Consider the following 20,550-nt stretch of genomic DNA (forward strand, 5'->3'; position numbering starts at 1 on the left):
CCTTAAAACTACATATTAGGATTCCGCTGGACTCCATAAGAGAATTGTGTTATGGTATTGTTACCTATTCAAATGACAGTTCCTTTGCTCATCTACACACAATACTCAAAACATCTGTAATGAAGCATAATGAAATGTAGGATATGCTAAAATAATAAGGATAAGTGTCTCCCTATCTATGTCAGGGAGAAAAAATTAGTATAGAACATTAATGAAGGAATCCTTTCTCTAAGCAAGTGGAGAAATATAATATATGGTCTGAATTTTAATATAAATCAGTGTATAGTAAGATTATCTCAACCACTGTGATAAGCTCGCTAGTGACATCTGCAAAATCATTACTTGGGATTTGATTAATACAGAGAAATGAAGACTGTCTTCAGCCTCGGGTCCTAAGAAAATACGAAACTTGTAATTGGGAACATAGTCTTTGTTTTAATGTTCATGAGTCTCATAACATTTTAAAACTGGAAGCAGCTATTTTTGTAGATTGAGATCGCTGATTTTACTATCTTTTCCAGGATTCTGCAGAGTTTGATTTGTTGTTTGAAAACACTTTTGACCAGTGGGTCGCCAGCACAGCCTCAGAAAAATGCACGTTCTTCCAGATCCTTCATCACACCTGCCAGAGGTACCTCACAGACAGGAAGCCAGAGTTCATCAACTGTCAGTCAAAAATTATGGGAGGTGAGTGGACACTTGTAGGACTTCAGTGACCCTAATTCCTTAACTTCTCTTTTCACAAAATGTTACTTTCTCAACAGCCTAATTAAGGTCAAAAAAAGAAAAAGAAAAGATAATCAGGGCTAGACATTATGAGAACTCTTCCGGGGAGTTCATGTATGCTAAATCTATACGCAGTGCATGGCATGTTCTGCACTCCTTCAAAAGCTGGTCGTAGAAGAATTAGCCTTAGCTAAGATTACTTGTGCTATAAAAACAAGCCTGCCTCTTTATGAGAAAAGTTATCCTCTTTGATTCTTTCACTCCCTTCTCCGTAATGTTGCAGACCACTGTTTTCAGATTGCTTTGGCCTATTATTTCTCAGGATGCTTTGTAAATATGAATGTAAAAATTCCAAGGGAAGCTATTCCTCTTTCAAATACCAAGTGTGGCAATCATTCCTTGAACAGCATACAGAGCTGTTAAAATAAGGACTATAAGCCAGCATTAAGGGGTAGTTACCAGCTTTGGCAATGTAATGAGAGCTATTTAAAGGGCTCCCCCCCACCCCGGCTCCATATTTCTTTTAGGTAACATTGCTTTCTAGGGAATTCAAACTGGGCTAAAAAGGTGAAAACTTTTCATTCTGTGATAGTAAATGTTTGTCAGTCTTCTCATGAACATGAATTTTTTTATATGTACCAACTATTCCATAATGAAATGTAAAATTAAGATCACATCAGCGCTACTACACCTTCTCGTGAGTTGTATGGATCTTTTATATGAAAATAGGATGGAACTGATTATTCTGTTCTAGAGATGGTTACCCATTGTCACTTTGCCATTAATCTGCTGTACATTGTAGGAGAAATCACTGTCCAGTTCTCTGTGGTCGTCCATTGGAGGGTTGGCATAACTCTTAAACTAGAGTGTATTCTAAGAACCTTGACAAATTTTTCTAGGCTGTTGATACAATCTTTTATTGTGGTTCCTTTATTTAGTCTTAGAAAAATAGACGAGGTGATGAGCTGTGCATATTTTTTTCAGTTTTCATAGCCAATGATTTACAAGTGAAAAACATTAGACATAGATGTTTGAAGAAAAAGCTCATATCAAACATTGATCCATTTAGGAAGTGTAGGAAGATATGATATGTTATATCTACATATACAGGCTATTCAAATGCATCCCATTCTGTAAGTGCTGCCCTCACAGACTTAGCAGAGGGTTGAAACAGACCAGGCCTTGGACCATGCTTTCAGGAAATGGGCAGTTGTCCAGGAAACCCCCGCTTTGCCTGTTTTCCTTTATGTGAGGCTGACTCTTCTGGCTTGTGATAGGTTCTTTTTCACTATCTTTAGTTCCTATGATGAAACCTTTCCTTGTCAATGTCAGTATGAGTGTACTTGGGAGAACTCACTCACATACACACACATGAAATTTAAAAATAAATTTATTTGATAGTTTTAAAATATTTATTTATTTTTATCGGAAAGGCAGATTTACAGAGAGAAGGAAAGACAAAGAGAGAAACACCTTCCATCCATTGGTTCATTCTCCAGGTACTGCAATAGTTGGAACTGAGCCAATCTGAAGCCAGTAACCAGGAGCTTCCTCCTGGGCTTCCATGAAGTTGCAGGGACCCAAGATTTTGGGCCGCGATCTGCTGCCTTCTCAGGCCACAGCAGGGAAGTGGATCGGAAGTGGAGCAGCCAGGACAAAAACCTGCGCCCATATGGGATCCTGGTGCTTGGAGGTAGAAGATGAGATAGTTGAGCTATCCCACTAGGCCCTGGATAGAATAGTTTTTAAAACTAATTCTTTTTCTTGAACTTTCTGAATAGCCCTCATAGGCCGGTAGCCTGCCTGGCTCCTCTTGGAGAGGAATCACCATGAGCTTTCTTCTTTGTGGACCCTATCGTAAAAATAGAGGGGCCAGCAGCAGGGTGCTTACATGGAAACTGCTGCATATTCTCAGGATGGAAGTGAGGAGGGGCAAGTACAAAGACCCCAAATTCACCGTCCTTGCAATGAACGTGAACCACCTGATCCCCCCTAAGATAGGGATGCATTTGCTAACTCTTCTCTTGCTCCTTCTGTTACACTGGGCAGCTCCTCTTCTGTTGACCTCTAAAACTCTCATTAGTTCTTTCAGATGTTTCCTAATATCCAGTTTTACAATACACAAGGACAAAGTATCTACTGTGTGCTACTGCATCCTGAAAACAAGGAATGCTTTTCCATTTGGTCCCTGGATAGACCCTTAGAGCCGTCACCCAAATCCCAGACTGACCTATCCCTGATTGTCTTTGGTAATGGGTTATTCATTTACCTTTGTGAATGAATCAGCCCTTCCCATACATCCCTCCGCACTCCTGCTGCTTTTGGCAGACATTGTCGCCTGTAATGTCTTCCATTGCCTCTGAACTCTAAATCATGCAGAGTTGAAGCAGGAACCCATGTGTTCAATCTTAATTGCAGGTGTGTAACAGATTAAGTTCAAGATTGGTTTCTGAAGGGCCTAACACAATAACCTAGCGGCTGGAGTCCTCGCCTTGTATGCACCAGGATCCCATATAGATACCAGTTCTAATCCTGGCAGCCCCGCTTCCCATCCAGCTCTCTGTTTGTGGCCTTTAAGGCAGTAGAGAATGGTCCAAGCCCCTGGAGCCCTTGGGACCCTGCAACTGCGTGGGAGACCCAGAAGAGGTTCCTGGCCCCTGGCTCCTGGCTTTGGATTGGTGCAGCTCCAGTCAAAGGATGGAAAATTTTCTTCTCTGTCTCTCCTCCTCTCTGTACATCTGACTTTCCAATAAAAATAAAATAAATCTTTAGGGAAAAAAAAGATTGTTTTCTGAAGCAGGATAAAGAACAAGTTATAAGATCAAATGACAGAGCTGACTTTTCTTTTATGACTGTTGGTGCGTCTCTCATGTTCTCACTCTTGCTGGACCCAGTTTTCCCAAGTATAACATGTGGAAGCTAGAATTATATGATATCTAAAATTCTCTTTCAGTTATATCAAATATGTAACTTCCACATTACAGTTTCATTATGTAGGTTAATACTTCTTAGCTAAGGAACCAAGTAAAAGATTTAGTGCAGTTACATATTTACTGGGACTAGATTCATAATAAGGGCACAACTGTGTGCATCAATTATATTGTAATTTGTTGACAGCCTGGACACCATGAATGAATGTGTTCTGCTATATTTAAACAGTTCCTTATCCTTGATAGCAGTTGCACCCACGAACTAATGAATTAGCATATTAAGAAGTCTTCCTTGCTGATAGTCCTGAGACTTAAGTATTACATGATTTAGGCCTGGAGCGATAGCGGCTGAAGTCCTCGCCTTGCATGCACCAGGATCCCATATGGGCTCCAGTTCTAATCCTGGCAGTCTGGCTTCCCATCCAGCTCCCTGCCTGTGGCCTGGGAAAGCAGTCAAGGGTGGTCCAAAGCCTTGGGACCCTGCACCCACGTGGGAGACCTGGAAAAAGCCTTGGGACCCTGGCTTTAGATTGGCTCAGCTCTGGCCGTTGCAGCTGCTTGGACAGTGAATCATCAGATGGAAGATCTTCCTCTCTGTCTCTCCTCCTCTCTGTATATCTGCCTTTCCAATAAAATAAATAAATCTTTTTTTAAAAAAAAGTATTACATGATTATGGGGTCCCTACTTTCAGACACCTTTAAGTTTTGGGTACATTCTGCATCAAGAGCAGTTGAAATTTATTCCCAGTTATGTGATATGTTCTGATATCTCCTTATCATATGGGCCACAAGTCTCAGATATAATTATTTACTATGTTGTGAAACTGATAATAATTCTGTGATTTTATTAATTTGTTCGTGGTATTGGTAGGCTGCCCTGCACCAAATTCTTTGCATGCATTATCTAACTTTGTTTTCAAAGCAACCTTAGAAAATATTATTTATTATCTCCATTTTACAGAGAAGGAAATGGGATCAGAGAGATTAGTACATAGCTTGGCAAGAGCCAAATAGCTCACAAGTTGGAGAGGTGATACTTCAGCTCAGGCCCACTCTGCTCTGAAAGCCTGTCCATGCGGCCTGAGTGGTGTGCTCCAGGAATCCCTGCTTTCTTGTTTTGGCATTAGTGGCACCCCCTGGAATTATGCCGGAATTGCTACAATTATTTGAGCTAGCTAATTTCTGGGAATTAACAAAGGAGGGTGGGAAGAGAAAAAAGAAAAACTCTGGACAGTTTTAAAATTTTTCCTAATGGCTCAAATGTATGATAATAATTCAACCTGGATTTTGTAGGTCATTTTTACAAAGAGAGGGATAAACAGAGACATCCACCATCTGCTGGTTCCCTCCCCAAATGGTCACAATGAGCAGAGCTGGGCTAATCTGAAGCCGGGAGCCTCTTCTGGCTCTCCCATGTTGATGCAGAATACAAGTCCTCAGACCATCCTCTACTGTTTTCCCAGGCCATTAAGCAGGGAGCTGGGTTGAAAGTGAAGCAGCCAAGACTCAAACTGGTACCCATATGGGATGCTGGAGCCACAGAGGATAAGCCTTCCATGCCACTACTCCATCCTTGGTTGTTTTTTGATTGGTTGGTTCGTTGGTTAATTTTTGCCAGAGATAATAGAGTTATCAAGAATCTTTAAAACCATCTTGCTTGTTGTTGTTCATTAGAACTTCAACAGATTAAATAAGTAAGCATGCGAGGAAGATGATACAACCCCAGCCACCTACAGGACTCCTTGGGGACTGAGCATGTGCACTGGGAAAACTTGGACCCAACCGTTTGGAATGTGTTGATCAGAATCCTAGGACGTGGAAGTCAGTCTACCTGACTCCCACTGAACAATACATTCTCCACTCCCAATTCAACATAAAATCACTATTGAAATATTTGTGAGTCAATAGTAGTTCTGTTCTTATATTGATCAATTGTGTCTATCTAACATAACAGTAGCTTGCTTCTCTTGGAGAAAGGTTACGCAGAGATGAAATCTTTGGCATCATTTACAGCCTTTCCCCAAAAACACTATTTCCTCAACTCTGAGGGGAAAGTTCTGATCCTCTGAGATTTGGTCAGGATCCAGTAAAAGACATTTGTAATTCCCCAGGACCCTCACATATAGATGAAAGGCAAGGTTCTCTAAAGAAGTACGAAAGGAAAAGTATTGGCTCCTTAGAGCCCCTGTCAGCCTCTTTGTGCCTATCTTTTTTTCTCTGGGTCTGCAAGCTATGGCAGAGTCTTCAAACTTCTTTCTGACTTCTGCTCTGCCTGTCTCTTGGTTCCTTAAAGAACAGTCATCTTTTACAAATACAAAAGTGTTTGTAGATGAGTCCTTAAACTATCCCACTTCCTACAGACATTGAAGGCAGCAATGTGGATCCAATTCTGGCTGCTGAAACAGAACCTGGCATCATAAATGACTAAAGTTCATATGGGTCAGGTTTGCTTCTTCTGAGATGATAGTTTTTATTTCCTATGTGTTCACTGTAAACTGAGATGATGTTATACATCTGATAACACATTGGCATTTCCAAGGTGCCTTACAGGAGCTAACCCCGAATGTGAAGCCTTAGATTCCAGAGAAGAGAATTACTTCCAGCTGGTTCACTTCAGAGCAGCCTAGAATGCCCCCAAAGAGCACATCAATATAGATAATGCGCAATTAATTTGAGATCCCAAGAAAGACTCTGTTGTTTTATTCACTTGCATAACTTTAGGAAAATGTGAAAAAAAATCCTGTATGGCTCTCAAATTGCTATCTCATTTATGCTGACTTTTTGTAGTGCTCACTGCTGGCCTATCATTTGTGTGTCTAATTCAAGTTAAGTAACCCTTATCTGCAATGCTTAGAAACAGAACTGTTTTTGAATTTGGGTTTTTCTTTTTTCTTTTTTAAGATTTTAAGATGTTAACCTATATACAAAAAGATAGACATCTTTGGGAGGGACCCACATCTAAATCTGAAATTCATTCATGTTCCATATACACCTTTTTTATATAGCCTGAAGGTAATTTTGTACAATAATTTCTTGCATGAAACACAGCTAGCATATTGAAGCCACAGGGCTGCGAGAGTTTGTTTTTTCTCCTGGAGACACTGAATAAATATGTTTTGTGTACCTGCATTTTGACTGTGAGCCATCCCATGAGATCAGGTGTGGAGATTTACACTGTGGGGTCAGATCCAGGCTCAAAACTTGCAGACTTTGAAACATTTAAGATTTTAGCTATGGGACTTGAGAGTACTCCCTCTGTGTAGTAAAGTAGGGAAATCTCTACCAGTATTGGCAGTCTTTGTTATAACCCACAATGTGTAAAAAACCAATAAGAAGTATAAAATTATGGGCAGGGAAGAAAATGATTTATTCTTGAAGGTGAATTAAGTATTCAAGTATTTTTCTTCAATTCTAAACTCCAACAGCCTCTTGTTCAGTTACATCTAATTATTTCACTTACTTTATATGAGTCGTTCTCCAGTAGGTCCCACCTACTATTGTTTGAGCTCTGTTGTGTGCATTTCCTCATTGATTCCACAGACATTTGCTCAGCCCTGCTTGTGTCAGGCATGATGCTAGCTGTGGCAATCTTACCACAAAGTAGGCACCTGTGCTAACTTCCATCTTTAGACTGGAAATCAAATGCAAACATATAAAACACAGCCCTTACAGCAAGTTGACAGCTGAATTACATTTTAAAAGATGGTTAACAGTTGCCAAACAGATCAAGATGAGATGAGCTCTCTCTTATTCTAACTGTTCATCTAGACATTCTGATTTCAATGTTAGATATATTCGGAATGTGGAGTAGGGCAAGTATTGTGTGAAGTAGTCAGTTAATCCTCTGCCTGAGACACCTGCATCCCTTATGGGTACCATTTGAAGTCCCTGATGCTCTACTGTTGATCCAGCTCCCTGCTAATGCTCCTTGTAAAGTAGCAGAACATAATTCAAGAGCTTGGGCACCTGCACTGGTGTGGGGGATCTGGAGGAAGCTCTAGGCTCCTGGCTTTGACCTGGCCAGCCCCATCTATAATTGTGGCCATTTGGAGAGTGAGCCAAAAGACAGCAGATCCCTCTGCTTCCTCCCTCTCTCTCCCTTTCCATTACTCTTCCTACCAAATACATTTTTAAAAATCGTTTTTAAAAAGGAGAATTTGGAGTGTGGCACACTGTGTTTATACAAAGCAGGCTGAGTTGAAGTTCCTTAAGGTTTCATCAGCAGCAAAGGATGTTTCATCAGCATTGCCCTTTCACTTACAGTCCGTCAGTGATCATAGAAAGCTCAGACTTGTGCATGCCAGTAGAATCCCAGAGACACAAACTCTCTAACATCTCCTCCATCCCGGGTTTGCCCCGTCATTTGCCCTTGCTGAGTGGTATTCTAAAAGAAATTAATGCCTTTGCTCTGAATTCCCCTGAGTAGAATTGAGTCTAAGGATGCAATCAAAGTGTGACTTTATATTATACTTTTCTTCCAAACTCTGCAAGGTCATGAGTCTGTGAGATGTGCAAATATTTCACTTTGTGAGTGTCCCAGGTATGGGCAGCATGGGCATGTGTTAGGTGAGATAATAAATACTTTCTAAAAGATCTTTAAAAACGTACTCGTACTTTCTAATTAGGTTCTTACAAAAAAAAAGTTTAAAATAGGGAGGAATCATTATAGTCATTCCTGATTCCAATATATTAATACAAGTTAAGGAAATCTATAATATTTGACATTGTTTTATATTTTCTACCAGTGAATAAAAGCTTTATGGTTAATGAACATCCTACTCTTACCATATTTAAACCATGGATATATTAGGATTAATTGCTTATTTCTCAGGAATCAAATCATGTGTTAGTTCACTCCCATTCCTGAAACATTAATGCACAGGGGATTCACACAAATCACACATGTGTGTGTGCACACACATTCACACACATTCACATGAGAGACTGAGTTACATTGTGTTAAGCTACCATGTTGTTTCTTGGCACCTGTATGTAGACACAGAGCAATGGAAGAAGCCAGACTCCTTAGCAGACACACTGTTATCACGGAGCAGTGCTCCTTACAAATTCAGAGAAACCCATTCTGCAGTTATTCTGGCAACTAATTTTGTTGCCCTTTGTAAAAAGTAATAATATAAAATACTTCAGTAATCATCGAAGAAAATGGTTCATGGGAAACTTGTCCAAGACCTCATAGTTATTAAGGAATAGAGCTAGTATTTCCCACAACACCTGCCACTCATAAATGGAGTTCATGACTTCAAGACTCCCTTAATAAGCACAAGTCATCTTTTCATTGTATTGATTCATTTAAGCAGAAAACAGGGTGGTGCCAATTTAACAAGATCTTTGATGGATTAAGTTAAAAAGTCTATTGTCAGTATCTGTTAATTGTGTTAGACGTGTATGCACACATATACTTATCATCCATTCCTCTCTGAAGTCGATACATCATTTTCTGGAGTATGATATTTCATATAAGACCTGCCTTAGGGAATTCTTCTAGAATGAGAAATTGATAAATTTTTAAGAGTGGGCATTCAGGGCCTAGCATGGTAGCCTAGTGGCTCAACCATCAACTTGCATGCACCGGAATCCCATATGGGCTCTGGTCATGTCCCAGCTGCTCCACTTCCTGTCCAGCTCCCTACCTGTGACTTGGAAAAGCAGAACTTGGTGGCCCAAAGCCTTGTGACGCTTGAACCCATGTGGGAGAACTCGAGGAGGCTCCTGACTTCTGGATTTAGATCAGCTTAGCTTTGGCCATTGCGACCACTTGGGAAGGGAATCAGCAGACAAAAGATCTTACTCTCTGTGCTTCTCTCTATAAAATTCTGACTTTCCAATAAAAATAAATCTAAAAAATAATTAAGAGTGGGCATTCAGTGAAACAGTTAAGACACTCTTGGGACACTCGCATCCCACTTTGGAGTATATGGGTTCAAGTCCCAGCTCCGCTTTGATTTCCAACTTCCAGCTGACTTGTACCCTGGGAGGTAGAAAGTGATGTCTTGAGAAATTGGGTTCCTGTAAACACAAATAACAGATCCAGGCTGAGTTCCAAGCTCTAAGCTTTGGTGTGACCGAGGTTTGGGGTGTTGGAGGTAGTTAAGAATTAAAGGAATGCATGAGATTTTTTTCCATCTACTTTTATTTTTCTGCCTTTCAAATAAGTTGAAAGCAAATATTTATATATTTTTAAGATTTGTTTTTATTTGAAAAGTAAAGCTATAGAGACAGAGGAGGAGATAGATTTTCCTCCACTGGTTCACTTCCCAAATGGCCACAATAGGTATGGCTGAGCCAGGCTGAAGCCAGGAGCCAAGAGCTTCTTCCAGATCTCACATGTAGGTGTAGGGGCCAAAGGACTTGAGCCTTCCACTGCTGCTTTCTAACATGCATTAGCAGGGAGCAGGATCATGAGTGGAATAGCCAGGACTCAAACCAGGGCTCATATGGGATGGTGACATTACAGAGGTGGCTTTAACCACTAAGCCGCAATGTGGACCCAACAAGTATGTTTATGGTACCATAGGATCCACCAACATTGCCATCTACTGTGGTAGACCACTGTTGGCTGAGCATGACTTTTTAACAGAAGCTGTGGATATGAATGTTTCATGCACCTACTTTTTAAAGTTAGGATGCTATTGCCAGTCATAATGTTTCATATGAATGTGTTTTCTCATATTTTCACCTCATTCTATTCCCATGAGGTAAATAAAAGGTAGAAACTTTATTTTAAGTGCAAAAATGGTCATAACCTAAGAGTGCTTCCCTGGGTTCTATTCTGTGTATGATATAAATGACTAGTAAGTAAAAAAAAAAGTGGCCACAGATGCAGATTTTTCTTTTTTATTGTTCATTGGCTGCAGGCTCCTCTGAAATGCATGCTGTGAAGCTGCTGGTGGGTTACACTTAGTCATCCTGAGCCAGGAGGCATGAAATGCTTCTGAATCACCTCCTTCTAAAATCTTGAACCAAACCAAGGCTAGGCCAGAGTACTTCCAAGGCCTTATTTGTTGGCTTGACAAGGATTATGAACATATTTTTCTGTCTCCTGGTTAAGCAACCTGCCACAAATGAGAGGCATTTCTGCTTTCAGAATCAGCCCTGAAGACATAAATATGCTACTTGATACGGTGAAAATAACACAGACTGGATTCATTCCCTAGAAGGAATGAGTTTCTGGTGGTACACAGCAAAATGTGATAACTACAGTTCACAATAATCTGTTATCTGTTGTCAGTTTACATAGAAAAAAGGAACTTAAAACCTCCAGTCATGAAGTGATGAAAGGAAGGTTGCAACAATATTTATACTGTGCACATTTATTGAAACATTACACCAGCATATTATAAACATAGGCAGTTATTGTTACTGTTTATTAATATTTAAAGAGACAAAAATCTTGACTTGCTCTCACATTAAATAAATGTGTTCTTAGCACACTGTTCACCATAAATATGTTCAACTGAAATAATTTTTAAGATTTTTAAGTTAGTTTTTATTTTTTAAATGGGATTTTTGAGAAGTATTAGTAAATGCCTTAGTATTCTATTTTTAATTGGTGATTATTTTACATTTATGTGTATATACATAAATGTATTTATGATATTAAGTGAATTCTTGTATATTTATCAAAATACTTTTTAAAATGCTTATTTTCAGTGGTAAGGTATACTTATAGAAAAAAGAAAAGACAGAAAGATCTGCCATCTGCTAGTTCACTTTCCAACTGGCTGGATCTGAGCTGATCAGGAGCCAGTAGCTTCTTCCATGTGTCCCACACAGGTACAGGGTCTAAAGGCGTTGGGCCATCCTCTACTGCTTTTCCAGGCCATAAGCAGGGAGCTGGATGGGAAGTGGAGCAATTGGGACAAGAACCAGCGCCCATACGGAACCAAAGCAAGGCAAGGATTTAGCCACTGTGCCATGGTGCCAGGCCCTATCAAAAGACTTCTAGGGAGAGCATTTAGTCCAATGAGTAATGTATCTGTGTGCCACATCAGAGGGCTTGCATTGGAGTCCCAGTTTTAGCTCCTCACCTGGCTTCCTGCTAATGCACACCCTGGAAGGCAGTAATGACTGCTCAAAAAATTGGGTTCCTGCCACTGAGGCCCGAGCTGAGTTTCTAGTTCTACCTCTAGCCTCGGCTGTTGTGGGTACTTGAGGAGTAAACCAGTGAATGGGAGTGCATTCTCAAGTTTTGCTCTCTTTCTGGTTTTTTTTCTTCTCAAATAAGTCAATAACTTATAAAAGTCTTTTCTTATTAAAGAAAGAAGACAATGTTTTTCACTTTCCTGACTTATGTTGGCCCTAAGAACTTCAAGAGGAAAAAGAAGTGATTGTTTTGTTTCAAGTAAGAATGAACTAGCTGTGCCATAGACATTTCAAATGCGTGGGATTCTGTGTTTTTTGCCATGGTTTTATGGAATGCTGAATTATTGCATTCTATGTTTGACATTTATAGAGTGCGTGTGTTATTGCTAACTTATCCAAAAAGTGATGTTTAAAACATATCGAGTGATACTATGCCAAAGATCAGGGCACCACATAAGTCACCATCTTGGAGTAGAAAAGGGAAAAACCCTGAAGCATGCTTCCTGAACTTTACAAGAGATTGGAAATATTTCTTTTCTAGCAGCATATCCTCAGTCCACAATACTTCCTTTACTCTATTCTCTTCCCATTGCCAAAAGTGGAGATAAATGAATCAGATTTTGAATCCTTTAATGTTGTTAGACATAAAGTGGTATTTCTAAAACAGACAAAAAGCACACCTTCAGTCATTCTGTATTTTTAAATTGACAAATGCAACGGGATGGCACTGTGATGTAGTAGGTTATGCCTCTACTTGTAGCACGAACAACCCATGTAGATGATGGTTCAAGTCCCTGTGCCTTGACTTCTAATCAGTTCCCTGGTTATATTCCTGGGAAAGCAACAGAGGGTGGCTCAACTGCTGCACCCACAGGGGCGATCCAAAGGAAGCTGCTAGCACCTGTCTTGATTGGCTCAGCTCCAGCCATTGCAGCTATTTAGAGAATAAACCAGTGGAATAGCATGCACTCGATCTCTCTCTCTCTCTGTAATTTTTTTCAAATAAAAAAGAATGAATCTTTTAAAACATGTACCTGTAACTTTTTTTAATGAGAATTTCGGAAGACTTTAGGATTGCCAATCAATTTATTAAGAAAGAGTGTAAACACATACACGTCACACCAAGTATCACCATAATTAAAAAAAAAAAAGACTTACTTAACTCAAACAATAAAAAGGCGTAATGTTTGAAAATAAAGGGACTATTCCTTAAGTTGGAAGCATCTGCCTTCATGAAAAACCACATTGTCCTTAAATTTCCTATTTTACAGTGACTGATTAGAAAAATCAAATAGCTACTTAGAAGCTGTCACTTTGTTGTATTACAAAAGCATCAGGAACTAGAAGGTACACAGAATTTCAGAGAAGAGGAACTCTTAAGCTTCCAAGGACAGTAACTAATTTTAAAAGTAATTATTTCATGACTTGGCAAATTTCTTCCCACTTCTGGAGAAACTACTCAAAAGTGGCACTGGGACAGCAGATGAGATTATAATCTTCCGGGTTGGAGGCCAGGATCCTCCTCCTTCCCTGGCAGGAGGGCAAGGAACTTGAGCACAGTACCAAAGAGAAACTGCACAGGAATAATTTCTGAAACCTCTCATGAACAGGTGAATAATAACGGCTTTTTCTTTTCCACATGATATTGTAAACTTTCCAACTTTCAACTTTCTGATTATTGACTGATCTTTTTTTTTTTATTGTTGCTTACATTATATTATGTAGTACAGTTTTATAGGCGCTGGGGATCCCCCCCACCCCTCCCATACCCCTCCCCCCATGGTGGATTCCTCCACCTTGTTGCATAACCATAGTTCAAGTTCAGTTGAGATTCATTGCTTGCAAACACATGCCTAGCATAAAGTTCAGCGTCTTATTGTCCAGATAAGTTCAGTGGCCTCTTGGGGAGACCTTCTATGGTCTGAAGATAGGTCTAACAGAGTAAAGATCCAGTCAGTTAAAAGCCCCAACAAGGCCTCAGTATCATTATACAACATTATGGAATTAATTGACATAGTATTGGGTAAACAATATGTTAAAAATAATGCAAGTTCCATTCTTCGAAACATCTGGGTTGAGACAGTATCAATGACAGGTTCAAAAAATAACAAACAACCAAACAAAAAAATTACAGGTTAAATCAAGGCAAACATGTGGTATCTAATCTTTTGGGATTCGCTCATTTCCCTTAGCATTATAGTTTCCAGTTGTGCCCATTTAGCCACAAAGAACTGCATTTTGTTTTTTTTAATAGCTGAGTAGTATTCCATGGAGTAGATGAACCAAAGCTTTCTTATCCAATCTTCTGCTGATGGGCATTTCGGTTGCTTCCATGTTTTCGCAATTACTGATTGTGCTGCAATGAACATAGGGATGCATGTTGGTTTGTCGTAAAACAGGTGTTTTGGATATATTCCTAGGAGTGCTATTGCTGGGTCATATGGTATGCAGATTTTGAGTTGTTTGAGTGTTCTCCAGACTGATTTCCATAAAGGCTGTACCAATTTGCAGCTCCACCAGCAGTGGAGTAGGGTTCCCTTTTCCCCGCATCCTCGCCAGCAAGCGTCGTTGGTGTTCTTGTTTATGTGGGCCAATCTTACTGGTGTTAGGTGGTACCTCATCGATGTTTTAATTTGGATTTCCCTTATTGCTAGGGAGCTGGAACATTTTTTCATATGTTTGTTTGCCATTTGGACTTGTTCCTTTGTGAAATGTTTGCCCATTTCCCGTGCCCATTTCTTGAGTGGCTTGTTTGTTTTGGTTTTTTGGTTGTTTTGAAGTTCTTTGTATATCCTGGAAATTAGCCCCCTATCGCCTATATCGTGTGCAAAGATCTTCTCCCACTCTGTGGGTTGCTTTTTTACTTTGTTGATTGTTTCCCTTGCTGTACAGAAGCTTCTTAGTTTGATGAGGTCCCATTTGTTTATTCTGTTCTCAACTGCTATTGCTTTTGGTGTCCTTCTTAGAAAGTCGGTACCTACTCCTAGGTCTTGCAGGGTATTTCCTACATTTTCTTGCAAGAGTTTGAAGGTTTCTGGATGTAGGTTTAGGTCTTTTATCCATGTAGATTGGATCTTAGTGTATGGTGATAGATGTGGGTCTATCTTTTTGTTTCTACAGGCTATCAGCCAGTTGTCCCAACAACATTTACTAAAGAGTCCTTCCCACTTGCTTAAGCTGTCATTGGTCTTTTTGTCAAAGATTAATTGGCTGTATCTGTGTGGATTCCCTTTTGGTGCTTCTATTCTATTCCATTGATCTTCCTTTCTGTCTTTGTGCCAGTACCAGGCTGTTTTGATTACCACTGCTCTATAGTATGTCCAGAGGTCCGGGATTGTGATTCCCCCTGCTAATTTCTTATTTTTCAGGATGGTTCTAGCTATTCGTGGTTTTTTGTGTTTCCAGATGAACTGTTGAATCATTGTATCCAGTTCCGTGAAGAATGTTTTGGGCAATTTGATTGGAATTGCGTTGAAAATGTATATTGCTTGTGGTAGTATAGACATTTCAATGATATTGATTTTGCCTATCCAGGAGCACGGGATGTTATTCCATCTTTTGAGGTTTTGTTCAATTTCCTTTTTAAATAGTTTGTAGTCTTCTTCGAATAGGTCTCCTACACTTTTGGTTAGATTTATTCCCAAATACTTCATACTTCTCTCTGCTATTTTGAATGGTATCCTGTTGGTTAGATCTTCTTCCATCTTGGTGTTATTTGCGTACACTATGGCTGTTGATTTTCGTTCGTTAATTTTGTACCCCGCCACTCTGCCAAACTCTCGTATAAGTTCTAGCAGTTTCTGTATTGAGTCTCCTGGTTTTTCTATGTATAGGATTATGTCATCTGCATATAGTGAAAGCTTGACTTCTTCGTTTCCTATACGTATGCCTTTGATTTCTTTTTCTTGTCTTATGGCCTCTGCAAGTACCTCTAGGACTATGTTGAATAGCAGTGGTGATAGTGGGCACCCTTGTCTTGTTCCAGATCTCAGTGGGAAGGGTTCTAGCTTTTCTCCATTCAGTATGATACTGGCGTTGGGTTTTTCATAAATTGCTTTAATTATGTTGTGGATTTTCCCATCTATGCCTACTTTGGCTAGAGTTTTTAGCATGAAGAGGTGTTGGATTTTGTCGAAAGCTTTTTCTGCATCTATTGAAACTATTATGTGGTTCTTGTTTTGCAGTTTTTGGATATGGTTTATAACATTTATGGATTTCCGAATGTTGAACCATCCCTGCATTCCAGGGATGAATCCTACTTGATCCGGATGAATGATCTGTCTGATGATTTTTTGAATTCTATTGGCTAGGATTTTGTTGAGAATTTTAGCATCAATGTTCATCAGAGAAATAGGTCTGTAGTTTTCCTTCTCTGATGGTTCTCTATCCGGTTTTGGGATTAAGGTGATGTTGGCTTCATAGAATGAGTTTGGGAGGGTTGCTTCCTCCTCTATTGTTTTGAAGAGCTTGTAGAGGATTGGGGTTAGTTCTGTTCGGAATGTTTTGTAGAATTCTGTAGTGAAGCCGTCTGGGCCTGGGCTTTTTTTCGTTGGGAGATCCTTGATGACTGTTTCAATCTCTACCTCGGTTATGGGTTTATTTAATTCTGCAGTTGCCTCCGGACTGAGTTTTGGTAAATGGTGGGAGTCCAAGAACTTTTCTATTTCTTGGTGGTCCTCAAATTTGTGGGAGTACAGTTCTTTGTAGTAATTTCTAATTATTTTCTTAATGATTGCAGTGTCTGTTGTTATGTTGCCTTTTTCATCTTTAATGCTGTTGATTCTCACTTTCTCTTGTTTTTTTTTTTTGGTCAATCGGGCCAGTGGAGTGTCTATTTTGTTTATTTTCTCAAAAAACCAACTTTTTGATTTGTTGATTTTATGTATAGTTTTTTTGATTTCTATTTGGTTTATCTCCTCCCTTGTTTTGATGATTTCTTGTTTCCTATTGTGCGTGGGACTTTTCTGCTGCTGTTTTTCCAGATCCTGGAGGTGTGTGGTTAGTTCCTGTATTTGGCGTCTTTCTTGGGCCTTGACATGCGCTCCGATTGCGGTGAATCTACCTCGTAGCACTGCTTTGGCGGTGTCCCACAAGTTTTGGAATGTTGTATCAGAGTTTTCATTGGTTTCCATGAATTTTTTGATCTCATCTTTAATTTCTTCTCTGACCCATTGTTCGTTTAATAGCATATTGTTCAATTTCCAAGAGTGCCTATACTTCCTGGGGAGTTTTGAGTTGTTGATTTCCAGTTTCATCCCATGGTGGTCTGAGAGGGTACATGGTATGATACTAATGTTTTGGAAGTTGTTTAGATTCGCTTTATGTCCTATCATGTGGTCGATTCTGGAGAAGGTGCCATGCACCGCTGAGAAGAATGTATAGTCTGTGGCCTTAGGATAAAAAGTTCTATATATGTCTACTAAGTCCAGTTGTTCTATTGTTTGTGTGAGCTCTGTTGTTTCTTTGTTGAGTTTTTGTTTCGTAGACCGGTCCATTGTTGTTAGAGGTGTGTTGAGATCGCCTACAAGAATTGTGCGGGTGCCTATGTCTTCCCTTAAGTCTGTAAGTAATTGCTTTACGTAACTAGGTGCATTAAGATTCGGTGCATAAACATTAATGATGGTGATTGCTTCTTGATGGATCATTCCTTTCACCAGTATAAAATGGCCTTCCCTGTCTCTTTTGATGTTAGTTAGAATGAAATCTATTTCGTCTGAAATTAGGATAGCTACCCCAGCTTTTTTTTCTCGTCTATTGGCGTGAAATATCTTTTTCCATCCCTTCACTTTCAGTTTCTTTGCATCCTTTCTGGTTAGATGCGTTTCTTGTAGGCAACAGATGGTTGGGTCTTGTTTGATGATCCATTCTATTAATCTCTGTCTTTTGATTGGTGAATTTAGACCATTTGTGTTGAGAGTTAAAATTGAGAGGTTGCAATTTTGCCCTGCCATGTGATTGTGTTGTGTGTGTGTTGTTGCCTATGTAATTGTCTTGTTTGTGTGGCCTTTAGTTTGGAGACCTTCTTATTTGCCAACTTTGTTTGTGATTTGCCTCCTTTTTGTCCGGGACTAGCGCATTTCTAAGGAGACTTTGCAGAGCTGGTTTTGTGTAGACATATTCTTCTAGTTTTTCTTTGCTATTGAAGTATCTGATTTCGTTCTCATATACAAATGAGATCTTTGCTGGGTAGATTATTTTTGGTTGACAGTTGTTTTGTTTCAGGACTTGGAAGATCTTTGTCCATTCTCTCCTTGCTTGTAGGGTCTCTTCGGAGAAGTCAGCAGTGATTCTGATGGGTTTTCCCCTGTATGTGATCTTTTCTCTACTTCGTACTTGTCTCAGGATTCCTTCTTTGTCTTCATTGGAGTAGAACTTGAGCACCGTGTGTCTGGGTGAAGATCTCTTTGGATCATGTCTGTTGGGAGTTCTCTGTCCGTCCTGTATGCGGGGTGGATTTGTGTTCCAAGTGTTTTGGAAGTTTTCCTGTATAATTTCATCAAGCACTGCTTGCATCCCAGATTCTCTTTCCCTCGGGGAGGCCGATGATCCGAATATTCAGTTTTCTAAGGTAATCTTTCATCTCTTGCATCATTTTATTAGTTTTGCTGAGGTTTGTCTCCAGCTGTTTAATTCGCTGGACACCTTCATTTTGTGTGTCTTCTGTTTCAGAGATCCTTTCCTCTGCCGCATTTATTCTGTTGATGAGGCTTTCAATTTTATTCTCTTGGGCATCCAGTTTGGTTTTGATTTGTTGTATTTCGGTGATTATGCGGTTCTGGAGGTCTTCCAGCTTTGTGTCCACGTCTCTGAGAGATTTTAGCATTATTTTCATCAATTCCTTTGTTGGTAACACTTCCATGTCTTCATCTCGCATCGCCGATATTGATAATGGCTTTTGGCCCTTGTTTGGTGGGGTGCTGGCTCTTTCATCTGGAGCACAACTCTTTCTGGTGGTTTTTCCCATTGCGTTGGTGTATTCTGGTGGGGCAAATGGATCCGTGTGTTGAGGGGCTGTCAGGTGCTTTCCTGTAGAGATTGGAGCCTGCAGGCGTGGTGTTGCCGGGCGTGGTAATTTTCAAGGCACCGTTGGTGCGTTCTCAGGGCCCGGGGCTGTAGAGCACCACCTTGGGGGCCCAGTGGATTCCAGGCACACTCTGGGCACCTCTTCTACAGGTGTGACACCCCAGGGCGTGGAGGGATGGAGTCGCTCTTTGGGTGTGCCCCCTGTGCGGGAATCCCCAGGGCTTAGAAGGTTTTATGTGCTTTCTCCCTGCGTTCTCCGTGTCAGGGACTGCAGGGTTTTTCAGGGCCCACCTGTTGCGTCTCCCACACACGGGACTGTGGGTGAGGCACTTTCCAGGCGTGGCTCTTGTGCAGTGAATCCACCACTCGTGGTGTGTGGGTGTTCAGAGCCCCTGCTCCCGTGTGGCTCCCCCACACAGGCCCTTAGCGGAGGAGTGACCCAGGCGCCCTGTTATAATGACTTCACGGCAGGTTCTCACCGTGTCAGTGTGATGCAGGAGTTTTCGGAGCTCTCCTGGTGGGTCGCCCACGCTCAGAACTGCGGGGTGGGAGGCTAGGAGTGAGCAGTTCACCCTATGGGAGTGGTACCTGCGTGCCAGGGACACACAGCACTACACTTCCCAAAACTGGGAGCTCTCCTGACACCTGACACCTGACACCTGTGCTGCGGAGGCGGCTGCTGCAGGCAGCGATCAGAATCCTCCTGGTGTTCTCGCGGATCCACCAGGCAGGATGTGGAGGACTCCAGATCCTCGCCAGCAGCCTCTGCGCACCGAGACGCACTGGCCCCCCTCAGCGCAGGAACATCCGAGACGCCTTCCCTCACCACCAACACCACTGCGCGTAGTTCCCAAGGCACAGACCCAACCGTTTCAGGCTGCCTGCCCCGCCTTCTCAGAGGCTGGAACCTCAGTAGGGGGCGAGGAATGCGGAGGCTGCCACGTCAACCCCCCCCCGCTCACCAAACGTCCGGCTGCTGCAGTCTGCCTCCGTCGCTGTCAAAGGCTTCCCGCCGGCGACGATCCACCCGATCTCCCTGCCTCCGAGCTGGCCGCGTCTCCCGTCAGGCCGTTTTCAAAAGTGACTCTGCAGGTCTGGAGTGGGATGTCGGTTTCTCTACCTTTGTCCTGCTCCATTCTCGTTGTTCTTCCGAGTTGTGTGGATCTTTTTGGCTCCACACTGTCCCAGGGAGCTTCACAGACCTCTCCCTGCGGTTCCCTGCTGTTCCTCTTTGCTGCTTCTGTAGCGTTTTATCCCTATCTCGCTGAACGCTCCCTCACAGCCTTCCTCCTACGTCGGCCATCTTAAAACCTCTCCTGATTATTGACTGATCTTAAGATTTGGTGTAGGAAGTTGTTTAAAGCTTGAACTTTACTGTAGATCTGAAGTTGAAGACTTCAAATTCAGAATACCAAATGCCAGTGAGCATGTGACACAGTGATCCGGTGGGTGTGTCCACATCCCATATGTTAGTATGTGGTGCAGCAATCCAGTGGGGGTGCCCATATCCTGTACATAAGCATGTAGCACAGCAATCCAGTGGTGTGCCCACATCTTCATCTGAGTGCCTGGAATCCAGTCTTGCCTGTTAATATGCCTGGAAGGCAGAAGATAATTACCCATGTGCTTGGAGCTTCTGCTTCCCACATGGGAGACCTGAGAAGAGTTCCAGGCTCCTGTGTTTGGTCTAATCTAGCCCTAGGTCTTGAAAACTTTTAAAAATGAATCAGCAATTAGAAAATTCTGTCTCAGTCTTGCGCTTGTTTTA

General features: G+C 41.2%; 1 protein-coding gene across 6 annotated transcripts in view; it reads left to right on the top strand.

Moving 5' to 3' along the window:
* Window positions 1-20,550, top strand: part of STXBP6 (syntaxin binding protein 6) — a 235,146-nt gene that overhangs the window by 178,359 nt on the left and 36,237 nt on the right. For all 6 annotated transcript variants that reach the window (XM_040968847.1, XM_040968846.1, XM_040968845.1 and 3 more), the window contains one exon: window positions 522-687. In XM_040968847.1, coding sequence (XP_040824781.1) covers window positions 522-687 — 166 coding nt within the window. The remainder of the gene's footprint in view (window positions 1-521; window positions 688-20,550) is intronic.

The sequence above is a fragment of the Ochotona curzoniae genome, unplaced genomic scaffold, assembly GCF_017591425.1.
Source record: "Ochotona curzoniae isolate NIBS_2020 unplaced genomic scaffold, NIBS_Ocur_1.0 scaffold_4701, whole genome shotgun sequence".
Taxonomy (NCBI): domain Eukaryota; kingdom Metazoa; phylum Chordata; class Mammalia; order Lagomorpha; family Ochotonidae; genus Ochotona; species Ochotona curzoniae.